Below are 13,541 nucleotides of genomic sequence, written 5' to 3'. Positions count from 1 at the left end.
ATCGCTTCTCGCGCTGCCCACCGCGCATGCGCAGCATTGCGGTCCTCGCTTCCATCACTCTCAGGCTCGCGACTCCCAAAACATCTGGGGAAGGAAGGAAGGAAGGAAGGGAAGGGAAGGGCAGGGGAGGGGAGCGATGTGCGCGAGGGCTCCCTTTGGCTGGGCCGGCTGCCTCTGAAGCCGTTACTACCCAGAAGCCCGCGCGGCGCTGGCCGTTCCGTCATGGCGGAGGCAGCCGCGGCGCCCGCTGAGGCAGCCCCGCCGGACCCGGGCAGCTCAGCCTGAGCCGCCTCGCCCCACGGGCGCCCCTTCAGCATGAGCGGAGACGGGGGAGGAGGAGGAGGAGGCTCCGGCTCTTCTTCTTCGTCGTCGTCGTCGTCCTCGCCGTCTGCCCCCGGCCGCTTCGCCGACTACTTCGTGATCTGCGGGTTGGACACCGGGACCGGGCTGGAGCCGGACGAGCTCTCCGGTGAGTCCCTCTCGGCGGCGCTGAAGGGAGGCGGAGGCGGAGGAAGGAGCCGGTCCGCGGCGCCTCTTTCGGACTCCTGGGCCTCTCTGAGGGGAAAGGATGGGAGAGCTTTGGGCAGCGCGAGGGCCTCTCCGCTCGTGCCCACCCAGCGCGCGGAGGAGCCCTCTCCTCCACAGAAGCGCCCCTTTCTAGCGGGCCGGGCCTTTGCCTCAAAAGTGAGTGGCCCCTGCCACCCTGAGGCGCAGCCACGGAGGGACGCCCTGAAGACAGAGAGAGAGGGAGAGAGAGGGGACGGCGCCCGCTTTGTGTGGTGACAACGGGACCCTCATTCGCTCTCCCTCCGACTTCCCTCTCCTCCCCCGGAGATATTTGGGCAATGGAATAATAGCAATAATGATAATGATGATATACTGTTGCTTCTCATGGGGGGACCCAAGGCAGGCGCTGAAGGACCAGGTGAAATCCGTTGCCACCGCAGGGCTATTACTGTACGTTCTGGGTGTGTATATATCAGGCATGGGCAATTTTGGGCCCTCCAGGTGTTTTGGACTTCACCTCCCACAATTCCTAACACTCTCAGGGCCCTTCCTTTTCTTCCTCATCAGCTTAAGCCCTTTGGGTGTTTTGGACTTCAACTCCCACCATTCCTAACACCCTTATTATTATTATTATTATTATTATTATAACTTTATTTGTACCCCGCTAGCATCTCCCAAGGGATTCGATGCGGCTTACACAGGCCGAAGCCCCAAAACACATACAACAATACAATACCTAAAGCAAAATAAAACAGTTAAGCAGGAAAACAATAAACAGCAACAATGCAACAAGACACTATTAAAACTGGGCCGGCCGGAGTAGGGGTACAGGATTAAAAGTGCTGATGTAGCAGGAGGGATGTAGGATTATAATATAAGTGCGGTGTGCAGTGACCCTCAGGCCCCTTCCTCCCCCCCCCCCCATCTGCTTAAGCCCTTCGGGTGTTTTGTACTTCAACTCCCACCATTCCTAACGGCCTCAGGCCCCTTCCTTTCCCCCCTCATCCGCTTAAGCCCTTCAGACGTTTTGGACTTCAACTCCCACCATGCCTAACATCCTCAGGCCCCTTCCTTCTCCCCCCCCCCCCCCCAATCTGCTTTAGCCCTTCAGGTGTTTTGGACCTCAACTCCCACCATTCCTAACAGTCTCAGGCCCCTTCCTTTCCCCCCTCATCCGCTTAAGCCCTTCAGGTGTTTTGGACGTCAACTCCCACCATTCCTAACAGCCTCAGGCCCCTTCCTTCCCCCCCTCAGCAGCTTAAGCCCTTCGGGTGTTTTAGACTTCAACTCCCAGAATTCCTAACACCCTCAGGGCCCTTCCTTTTCTCCCTCAGCCACTTATGCGGCTGAGGGGGGAAAGGAAAGGGTCTGAGGCTATTAGGAATTGTGGGAGTTGAAGTCCAAAACACCTGGAGGTCCCAAGTTTGCCCATGCCTGGTATATATGTATATTATATTTTATGGTTTGTGTATATCAGTATAATATAACATTTAAATGTGTGTGTGCGATTAATGTACGCTCGGTGTGTGTATATAATACAAATATTAATAATAATACTTTCTTTATACCCGCCACCATCTCCCGTAGGGACTCACAAAATAGCATGCCATACATAAAATACATAATACATCAAATAAAACACATCAGCATGACAACAATAACAACATTACATAAACCAGGTATATAAACCTCTGTTAAAAAACAGATTCAGTTAAAAGATCCATGTAATACTATAGCAGCCCAACTGAACACACAGAATGGGGATATAAAGGGCTAAGTGTTTGGCAATCAGTTCTGGTTACTGTCAAAGCCAGTGATTCGCACTCTTTGTTTGACCAGGGACCACTTTGACGATTCTCCAACATTAGTACCAGAAGGGTTATAAATCAGTTAACTTTAGATTCGGTTTGGTTATTTGGGGTGTCGATTCAAAAAATTGCATTGGATAAACCACATCAGCTCTGGTTTCTGATACAAAACATATGCCATCCAGTAGTTGCCATCTGCTTGCCCACAGAAATCCATATGTAATAAGCTTTGGCACTATAAGAAGGTTTTGCAAGACCAATCGCTCTTGTTGCATCGGTGTAATAAGGGTGAGGCCACGGACCATATTTTAGTTCTTGTGGACAACTGGTGGTCCATGGACCACAGATTGGGAACCACTGGTCTAAGCATTCTCAAATGCCTGCTGGAAAAACCAAGTTTTTAACTCTTTCCTAAAGTGTTGTAGTGTAGGCTGTTAGGGATTGTGGGAGTTGAAGTCCAAAACACCCGGAGGGCTGAAGTTTGCCCATTCCTGGTATATATGTATATTATATTTTATGTTTCGCCTGTGTATATCAGTATAATATAACTTAAAAATGTGTATGTCACATCACACACACATATATATTTGTACTCTGTGTGTGTGTGTGTGTGGTGGATCAAAAGACACCAAAGGGTTTCAATATTTACTAACTCCTTTATATTTTTATAATAATAATAATAATAATAATAATATAGACCACCTTCTCTCCCCGAAGGGTCTCAGGGCGGTTCACAAGAAAAACAGAAATGGCAAACATTAAACGCCACAAACAAATAAACAACACTCATGGCAAAACATATAATAAGTAGACTCAATAAACTTATAAATAGAATACCATAGTATTATATATACAGTATATACTTTTGTCCTACCCTGTATATGTATGTGTGTATCTGTACAGGCAGTCCCCAGATTACAAACACCTGATTTACAAGCAACTTATAGTTAAGAATGGGGCTGACAACAGGAAATGCGAGGAATCTACCCCTAGGAAGGGAAATTCACTCCTGAAAGAATTGTCATGGGGAAAAGGGGTCTCCACTTAAGCTTTCTCAACACTCCTTGTTTCCACAACAATTCATTTTTTTCAGAAAGTGAGGTGAAATCTTCTGAAAATGGATTCTTCCATTCCAGCTTTTCCTGATCTAGGTTGCTGTTGTAGTTAGTTTTCCTGCAAAATGATAGGATAACTTACCTACAAACCACACAGAGAAATAATTGTGGCAGGATGTTCATTTGTCATACCTCTGATTAAAGTGCATTATAGTATATGACACCACACAATCTTTTAAAATTATCTAGCTTTCCTTTGAAATTAATGTTAACTTTTTGTAGACTTCTTTTTTGTTTGTTTTGGTAACAGATGGGTATATTTAAACTACTACATGGACTGTATTTAGGTTCCATTATGATACATGCTAATCCTCTCAGCACTTTATTCGTTTTTTATTCTTGACAATATAGTACACTGTTTTTAATAAACAGAGATGTGTTTCTGTCTGAATTATCTGGAAAAAACATAATGGAAGTCTGCTATTATTTTATTGGTATATAATACATAATCTAGTATGCTAGGTAAAACTGATGTGAATATTTTAGATTTGTTTCTTAGTAAAATGAAAGTTTGATCACTGTGTTTTGTCATGTTCACTCAGTGATAATATTTTGATTTATTCTGTTTTGAAAACTTCATACACTTAGACTAAAACCACTTAATGTTTTATATTGACAGCTAACATCTTGAGAAATGTGATATGTAGGACATGTTTTCTTTACTGATTCAGTATCTCATTTCTTTATTTCTATATCTGTCTCCCTAGAATGGCCTGCTCAAATTTTAAGATTTTTGCATGAGGGCTTTCTCTTGTCTCATTACTATCACAAGCATGTCTTGTGAGGACAAAAGTGACTGAGAGAGTCTTCCTCAGACTGGCTATCAGGCTGGTTCCTTCTCTGTTTTTTCCTCTTTTCTTCCTACTAGCAGGCAAAGACTTTTTATTGAGACTGGCTTTTGGTAATGAATTGGTTGTTGCAGGAGGCTCTTTTAATAATGTGTGTGCCTGACTTTCTATTCTTATAGTCATAGCTTAAATTCATGCTGTTTTTAATAAGAAAGTTTACTGAAATTTAAAATACTTCTTTGTAATAATAATAATAATAATAATAGATTTGTAATCTGCCTCTTCTAATGGCTCAAGGCAGGGTACAACACAGTCAAAACGTATCAACATAAATACATACAACAGAAAAGCGTATATCAAATCACACAACAATATCAAAACACATGGTACAAAGATCAAAATACAGCAGAAGTAGAATGCAAATCCAAAACTTATGGCTCAGAGTTGACTGGGTAGGCTTGCCAGACGAAATGGGTCTTCAGTTGTGTGTTAAATTCTGGTAATTCATTTAGCTGTTGAAGCTAAATTCTGGCAACTCATTTAGCTGTTGAAGCTTCCAGCAGGTCATTCCACAGCTGTGGGGTGGCCCATGAAAAGGTCCTCTGGGTGATGGTAGCCAGTCAGGTTATGGCTGACTGGAGTAAGTGCACCCAGAGGACCTCAGTGTCCTAAGGATGGATTGTATGGGAGAAAGTGACCTTGTAGATAACTTGGACCAAACCATGTAGGGCTATAAAGGTTATAACCAACACTTTGTCCTTTTGTAATCAGTGTGTTTTCACAATATGTTGTTGTGTGCCCTCAAATCATTTCTGACTTACTCTTTTTATTATAATCACTGTGTTTTCACAGTTTGTTGTGCCTTATGTTTTCCAACTTACGGCAGCCCTAAGATAAAACTACCATAGGTTTTCCTGGTGCTGAGAGTGTGTTACTAGCCCAAGGTTACCCGTATGTTTCCTTGACTGAGGGAGGATTCAGATTCTAGTCTCCAGAGTTATAATCTTTTGCTCAAACCTCTACACCACAATGGCTGTGTTTTACAATATTTTGCTTTAATCTAGGTTGTAAATCTGCTTACCACCAGAGCCAATGTGGTGTATTGTTGGACTAGGCTTTGAATTCCCACTTGACCACGGAAACCCACTGGGTGACCTTGGGAAAATCAGAATCTCCCAGCCTGCATAGTGACCCTATGTTCAACTGTGGACCTGCAAGTGTAACACCAGACTAGATAGCGCACTAGCTAATTCAGAATGGGAAAACCAACTACAACAGAGCAATGATGAAAATTGACAGGGTGCCAGAACTTAGAAAACCACTAGCTGTCATCTGCCCTAAACCTGAGAGAACTCAGAGAAGCTATTAAATGATATAAAAGTAGTAAAACACCTGGCCTAGATTCCTTAATAATAGAGCAAATAAAACACTTAGTCCCCAAAGCTGAAAACTGGCTTTTGAAATTCAATAATCAGTGCTTGGCACACAGATTCCCAGATTATGGAGGAAAACTAAGATCATTGCCATTTTAAAACCTGGTAAAGACGCCACCAATGCTAGGAACTACCTCCAATCTCTCTCTCTTATTTTATCTATATAAAGTATATGAGGGGATGCTATAAAATTGATCAGGACCTGTTATTAAACCCCAGTTTATTGCACAACAAGAAGGTTTCAGTCCAGGGAAAAACTGTACAGCCTGAAATCTTAATCTGACTGAGTATATTGAGAAAGTATATGAGAAAGGTTTTTGTGGTCCTTAAGGCAGCCTATGACATGGTCAACATAGAAAAATGCTGCATAAAGTCTACCATATTACCCGAGACTATGATTTTACAAAAACAGTCCAGACCCTCCTAAAAAACTACAGCTTCTGTGTGGAGTTTCAAGGCACGAAAAGTAGATTGAGGAGGCAAAAGAATGGTTTACCCCAGGGCAGCATTCTTGCACTGATGTTTTTTAAATACCTTTACTAACGATCAGCCACAGCCATCACTCACAAAGAGTTTTATATATGCTGATGACCTTGTTCTAACCACACAAGCAAAAGACTTTGAAACAGTTGAAAACCAACTTACTAATGCCTTGAAAGATCTCTCCAGCTACTACAAAGATAATCATCCTAAGCCTTAACCCTACCAAGACACAAGTGTGTGCTTTCCACCTATATAACCGTGAAACCAACAGGAAATTGAAAGTTACCTGGGAAAGCCAAGAGCTTGAACACTGCTTGCATCCTAAACATCTTGGTGTCACCTTAGATTGAACACTAATATTTAGGAAAAACTGTATGAACACCAAGCACAAAGTAGCCGCACGTGGAAACTTACTGGCAGCGCATGGGGAGCAGACAAAAAATGAATAAGAACATCAGCCCTGGCCTTGTCCTACTGCTGAGTATGCCTGCCCTGTTAGGCACAAGTCTGCCCACGCGAAGCAGGTGAACATAGCATTGAACAAAATATGCAGAATAATCACAGGATGTCTCAAACCCACACCTCTTGATAGACTCTTCAAGCTAGCTAGCATCCCCCCCCCCCTGCAATGTGTGATGGGAAGTTGCTGCTAACTGTGAGATAAATAAGATTGAACACTGTGAAAGCCATTCACTGCATGACTATCAGCCTCCTCCCAGTAGACTCAAATCAAGGAAAAGCTTCATGAGAACCACCACTCCCCTTAACGTTCCCTAAACAACAACAAGAGTATCCCTCTGGGCAGCTAAACCAGGAAATACTAATTGGATGCCCCCCCCCCCCAAACGAGCGTCTGCCTCCAGGGGCAAACCAAGAATAGGCTACGTGGAAGTCCCTGAACAGACTCAGAAGTGGGCAGTTCAAAAGACAACCTGGCAAAATGGCACTATCTAAGACAGTGGTTTCCAATCTTTTTTTGACCAGGGACCACTTGGACCAGGGACCACTCTCCAACACTAGTACCAAAAGAGTTATGAATCAGTTTTTGGTCAACTTTAGGTTTGTTTTGGTTATTTGAGGTGCTGATTCCAAAAATTGAATTGGCTAGACCACATCAGCTCTAGTTTCTGATAACAGAACATGTACCATCCAGTAGTTGCCATCTGCTCACTCACAGAAAACCATGTTTAGAAGTCTTGAGCTGATATGGTCTATATGTGATTCCATTTGAATTATTTTACTGTTTTAAAACTGGAATTGTTTGCAGTTGTGTATAATATTTCACTTGCACACCACCCTGAGATCCAACAATATGAGGTTGGGTAGAAATACATTAATAAGTAAATAAATAGAAATGTCTTAATCATGCTGAGATCATGAAGTTTGTTCTTAGGAGAAATGGAAATCTAAGTCACCAGCAGGCTAAAACAAAGGAATCTGACATTAACTTTATTCTCTTTGCTACCAGGCAAAAGTTCAAATAATAGGTGATGACAATCCAAATATGAAAGAACCAAGTAATAAGGAGTTTTCTAGGTTAAAACCAGCACATTACTTAGCTCTGGAGACATACTGAAAGTCAATGAAAGAAAGATTTCACTATGGTGTTATGGTTCAAAACTTGTTGCAACCTGTTTTGCATAGGTATGTTCAAGTTCTGTCTCAAAGATGATGACCCAGTTATTTTCCCCTCCCCTTGGAACATTGGAAATTAGTAGCTAAGCTTGTATGCATGAAGCAGGGCCAGTAACATTGTTGTTGGGTGGAAAAAGTAGGGCATTATATAGTAATTGCCTCGATTCCTCTAATTGTGGCCTTTTCACATAAACACACGAGTTCATACAAATGGGATATACTAGATATGCTAGATCATTTGGTGATCTTGGGTTTATGTGTGTATTTTAATATGTCTTTTATGGAAATGTCTGTAATCTATGAGTGTTCTTAAATTATTATGTGTTTTGATTATGTGTTTTAACAATGTTGTAATCCACCTCAAGCCGTGAAGAGAGACGAGTAAGAAAAACATATATCGTTGTTGTTGTTGTTGTTGTTGTTGTTATTATTATTATTATTATTATTATTATATCAACTGGTCCTGTGTTTGATTTTTCATACAAAACAGCATCAACCCTGTGAGAATAAAAGCTTAATTATTTGGCTGCAAGACTGAACACATACCAGGTTTCCCGAAAATAAGAAACTGTTTTATATTTATTTTTCCTCAAGAAGACACACTATGGTTTATTCTCAGGGGATGGCTTCTTTTTATGAAGTATGGTACAACAACCAGCATTCTTGGGTTTATCTCTCTGGGCTCAGTAGCAAACTGTTTGCTAAAGCTTTTCTCCTATCCTCTGGTGTTTGTGTGGGATGAGAGAGACCCACAGACTGTTGCTTGTCAGTGCTAGGGAGGAGCAGCTTTACTGGTGTTTGTGGGGGGTGAGAGAGACCCACAGACTGTTGATGGTTGGTGCTGGAAGAGAGAGACCCACAGTGCTGAGTAAAATGGCAGCTACAGCTTTACTTTGTTCTCCTGAGGACACATAATACCTAAAGTAGAGCATCCTGCTCCTTACTTCACTGAGGAGACTTCTACTTTCACTTTCTATGTCTCCCTCTATGCCTCAACTTGCAGTCCGCATGGAATGACCGGGACCTGACAAGGGGAGCCGGCCTTGTATGCTGCATAGCCACACCTATCCAACCATACCAATCCAATAGACCTTTATTGGCATATATAACAAGACGGTATAAAATACAGTATAAGTTATAAAAAGGAAACTTCACATTTGGTACATGTTCAGTTTACAGATTTCATTCAGGAACCTTGCCACTGAAAGGCAGTGGTTAAAATCTTGGCAGTTTAAAAGCATAATTACTTTGTTTGGGTCAGTATGGTTTATCAAAGAATCTATAACTTGTGGTAGTAAGCTAGATCAGTGTTCCTGGTAAAGTGGGCAGTGCAGAATAATATTCGGGATGGAATCCAGCTGTCCTGTGCTACAGAGACAAAGCCTCTTATTGCTCGGTAGACCATTGAGTCTTCTTCTATGGAGCGGAGATGGTATAATATTAAATCTAGCCAGCATGTAGTCTCTCCTGTATGAGGGGTTAGTGAGCACTGCAATATAAAAGGCTAGGTTTCCCTGTATGAATGTCATTGCCATGTTCATAGCCAAACAGGATTTATTGGCCAAGCTCAGCAATTATTTATAATCCCTTTCTAGCAACCTCTTTTTTAAATGAGGGTAGAGATCTCAGTGAAAGTTAGCATGTTCAAGACATCGCTGTCATTGCGCAATTCCCCAATCATTGCTAGGACTGTTGTGCACTATTCTGAGTGGTGGAATTGGGTCAAAGAGTTACTGGGGCTTTGATAGTGAATAAATAGCCAAAATTTTATGATGTTTAGCTGGATAGTGGCCTCTGTAGAGTATTGGACAGAGTCTAGACATAGAACTGCGTACGGGATGCTGTTGGGGCGCCAAATAATTTGTGGAGGAATCTTGAGTGGAAAGATCTGATTGCATCATTATTAGGGGTTAACCAAATGGGAGCTCCATAGAGTAGTTGTGCTATCACCTTTGCTTGAAAAATTTGCAGAACTGGGGGTATATTGGTTGTCCCTGGAGTGCAAAAACCTCCTTATGGCACTGTCACTTGATTGGGCTCAGGCCAGTATATATTTTAAATGAGTGGACCATGACAGGTTGTTAGTGAACCAAAGTCCTAATTTTTTCCCTTGCTCAGTATAGTGGCCCTCTATCTTCCAGGCTTGCTTTTTATTGCTTTCCCAAAAACCAAGATATTGGTTTTATCATAATTCACCTGCAGATCATTCATCTCAGAGAAGTCAACAAATCTATGCAGGAGTCTTTTAAAACTCACAAGGGAAAGGGATAGAAGGGCTGCATCATCTGCAAATAGGAGAAGGGAACATGCTTTGGAGCAATCTTGAGGCTATGCCTGTCTACTTGGGCCAGGGCTATAGGGAGATCATATAAGAATATGTTATATAGAAGTGGGACTAGTACACTTGTTTGACTCCCTTTTTGACCTGGATCGGGTTCGACAGAAATCCCCTGTGGTCTTTTACCTGGCATAGGTTTTGGTTATGCAGTTTCTTTATCAAGAAAAGAAATCGGGTCAATATTAAGGGCTGCTAGTTTCCCCCAAAGCTTTTCTCTGTTCACAGAATCAAATGCCCCATTGAGATCCAAGAAGGCCACACTTAGTTTATTACGCTATTTTTAGATAATTTTTGGCTAAGTGGGCTAAGATGTGGGCCTGATCTAATGTTGATTTCCCCTTGAAAAATCCCGCTTGCTCGGGGCCAGTTATGTTGTTTTGGTGACCCATCACTCTAACCTAGTCAGGAGGGGCTTGGCATAAATCTTTCATATTATAGAGAGCAGGCTAATAGGTCAGTAGTTTGTTGGTTCATTTTGGTCTCCTTTTTTGAATATTGGGACCATTATAAAGGAGGTCCATGCCTTTGGCATTGTCCCCGTTTCATTGATCCTTGTAGAAAGGTTTGCCAGCAGGTTTGCCCACTATAGTGGGTTTGCCTTCAGTATTTCAGGGATAATGGCATCACTGCCTGGGGCCTTATTTGGTTTAGGCTGTGTATCAAGTCGATGAATTCTTGGCATATAACGCTCCCAGTTTGGTCACACTGAAACTTCACTTATCACAATTTTCTTGGGAAGGGTTTTTTTTTTGGCAAACACTTTCAAGAAGCATTCACCCCATCTCTCTAGGGAGATATCTTCTCTGGATGGACCCTGGGGGTAATTTGTTCTGTTTACTATCGACTATAAAATTTCTTCGTATCCTTTGATTGTGATGCCTCCAGCAGCTGCTTCCAGTCAGCTATGATGCGGGATTTATGTTTCTGGCCCATAAGCAGCTGGAGCTGTTGCTTAGGCTCTCTAATTGTTATGAGGTGGTTGTTTGATGTGGGGCGATAATCATTATAAAGTGAGTGAATCTGTTTATTTATCATTATGCACTCTTTATCGAACCAGTTTTTAGTCTGGCACTAAATTACCTCAGCATTCTTTGCTAATCGTATAATTTTAAAAAGATTTAGCAAGGGATTCAAACCCGATGATCGCCTCCTTGCAATCTAAGCTTTCGGTTATCATAGCTTCCATGTACATAACTTCATAAGAGCTTAAGATATGTAGACACACCCCCTTCATCCTTTCATTCCACTTTAGCCTAGTATATTGTGGGCCCGTTTATTCGAGTGGGGAAGTATTACTTTTCTCCAAGTCCAGATTAAGGAGGAGGGGGAGATGATCACTAAGCAAGTAGTTATCTACAGCAAATGAATCAATGCCGCTTGCTATGGAGGGTTAGATCAAAAAATAGTCCATTACACTAGAGCCCCTTGAAGTGACAAAGGTATATTCTCCAGAGTTAGGAAATTGAATAAGCTTGTTTAGCCAAAACAGATTGAGCTGCAAGCCATGCCTATCACCATGTCTTATTTTTGGGGTATGGCTTATATTGCGCAAATGCTTAGAAATCCTGCTACGGATTATTTTATGGGTATGTCTTATTTTAGGTGGAACACGATACATTTTATTTTCATAGTATTAGTGTATCCTATCATACTTTTTCCATCATGAAACACAAGGTGTTTCATGAGTGTTATCAGTACGCCGATGACACTCAGGTGGTGCTGAAGATGGAAGGCCGACTGGACTCTGTACCCGATTGTTTCCATCAGCGCCTCGAGGCCGTTACTGGATGGCTGCATGCCAGCAGGTTGAGGGTGAATCCAGCAAAGACGGAGATCCTATGGCTGGGTCGACCGGGCAGTGGGGATATCCAGCTGCCTACCCTGGATGGCGAGGCGCTATGCCTGTCATCATTGGTAAAGAGTCTGGGAGTCCTTTTGGACCCTCTGCTGACGATGGAGGCCCAGGTCTCCGCCGTTAGCAGAACCGCATTTTTTCATCTGCGGCAGGCTAGACGGCTGGCCCCTACCTGTCCAAGGATGGCCTAGCTACGGTGATCCAGGCCACAGTCATCTCAAGACTGGACTACTGTAATGCCCTCTACATTGGCATTCCTCTGTTGGTGATCCAGAAGCTCAAGTTGGTACAAAATACAGCTGCTCGGCTTCTTGCGGGAATTCCGATGAGATGCCACATAACACCAATCTTACGACAGCTGCGTTGGTTACCAATTGAGCACCGGATCACTTTCAAAGTGATGGCACTCACCTTTAAGACCTTGCATGGTCTGGGGCCGATGTACCTGAGAGACTGCCTCACCCCCTACCAACCCCAGAGACCCCTCTGTTCTGAGGACCAAGATCTATTGGAAATTCCCAGTGTCAAGACCTTGCGTCTAACAGCAACCAGACACAGAGACTTCACAGCAGTGGCACCATCACTCTGGAATGCTCTGCCACCTGAAGTCCGTGCCTTGCGGGACTTACCAGCTTTCCGCAGGGCATGTAAGACATACCTGTTTCGACAGACTTTTAATGTTTGATATTGCTGTTTTTAAATTGTTTTAAATTGCTTTTAAATTTTGTTAGGTTTTAGCCATTCTTGTAAGCCGCTCCGAGCCCCAGGGGAGTGGCGGCATATAAGTTCAAATAATAAATAAATAAATAAATAAATAAGGTGGTACAGATCGAATTTAAATTTCTCTCCTATCCAGGCACTGATTAGCTATTGTGTTGAATACCTTGGCTGGTTTTTGAAAAGACATGGAAAAGAATGTATATTAGTAATACTTTATTTTCCTAACTACATAATGTTTGGAATTGGGATTAAATGAAAATAAGAATGTGCTGCTGCATAGAGAAGTTAATCATGTTCTTAGAACCTGTAGATGGGAATCACTAATTGAGTTTCCATTACATGAGAGTTTATTCCATTTATATGAAGGACTAAGATCTAAGGCAGGCTCCCACAAGAGGAATCGAGAGCTGTTGTCTTTGACTCAGAAGCAACATATAAAGGAAATCAAATTCCTTCTCAATTTTCCTCTGTTAGGAATATTATGTGTATGGAGGTGCAGGGTATATCTATACCAGGCATCCTCAAACTGGCCCTCTAGGTGGTTGGGCCGCCAATTTCCAGAAACCCTAGTCAGCTTATTCAGTGGTCAGGAATTCTGGGAGGTAGAGGTCCAAACAGCTGGAGGACTGCAGTTTGAGGATGTCTGATCTATACTGTGTAATTAATGTGGATTGATACTACTTCTGACTTACTTTGCTCTAGAATGCTATAGAAGTGGTAAAAAAGAACATGTTTTCATGTTATAGTATACAGCTGTATAAAATGTATAAAAGGGAGTGGGGTAGTTGAGCTTTATAACTGTTTTTAGCTACACCACGAATCACTTAAGCTGAGGCATTAGCACAACAAAATCTGTTAC

At 42.5% G+C, this 13,541-nt stretch overlaps 1 protein-coding gene across 7 annotated transcripts in view; it reads left to right on the top strand.

Moving 5' to 3' along the window:
* The window catches only part of DENND5A (DENN domain containing 5A), a 76,782-nt gene continuing 63,241 nt past the window's right edge, over positions 1–13,541 (top strand). For 3 of the 7 annotated variants that reach the window (XM_060767114.2, XM_060767121.2, XM_060767108.2), the window contains exon 1: positions 1–469. In XM_060767114.2, the coding sequence (XP_060623097.2) occupies positions 316–469 (154 nt within the window). In that variant the 5' untranslated portion in view covers positions 1–315. The remainder of the gene's footprint in view (positions 470–13,541) is intronic. The other 4 variants (XM_060767129.2, XM_060767136.2, XM_060767125.2 and 1 more) reach the window with 2 other exon arrangements.

The sequence above is a fragment of the Anolis sagrei genome, chromosome 1 (genome assembly GCF_037176765.1).
Source record: "Anolis sagrei isolate rAnoSag1 chromosome 1, rAnoSag1.mat, whole genome shotgun sequence".
Classification (NCBI taxonomy): domain Eukaryota; kingdom Metazoa; phylum Chordata; class Lepidosauria; order Squamata; family Dactyloidae; genus Anolis; species Anolis sagrei.
Note: the sequence above shows the minus strand (reverse complement) of the source record. Positions and strands in the feature narration are given on the sequence as shown.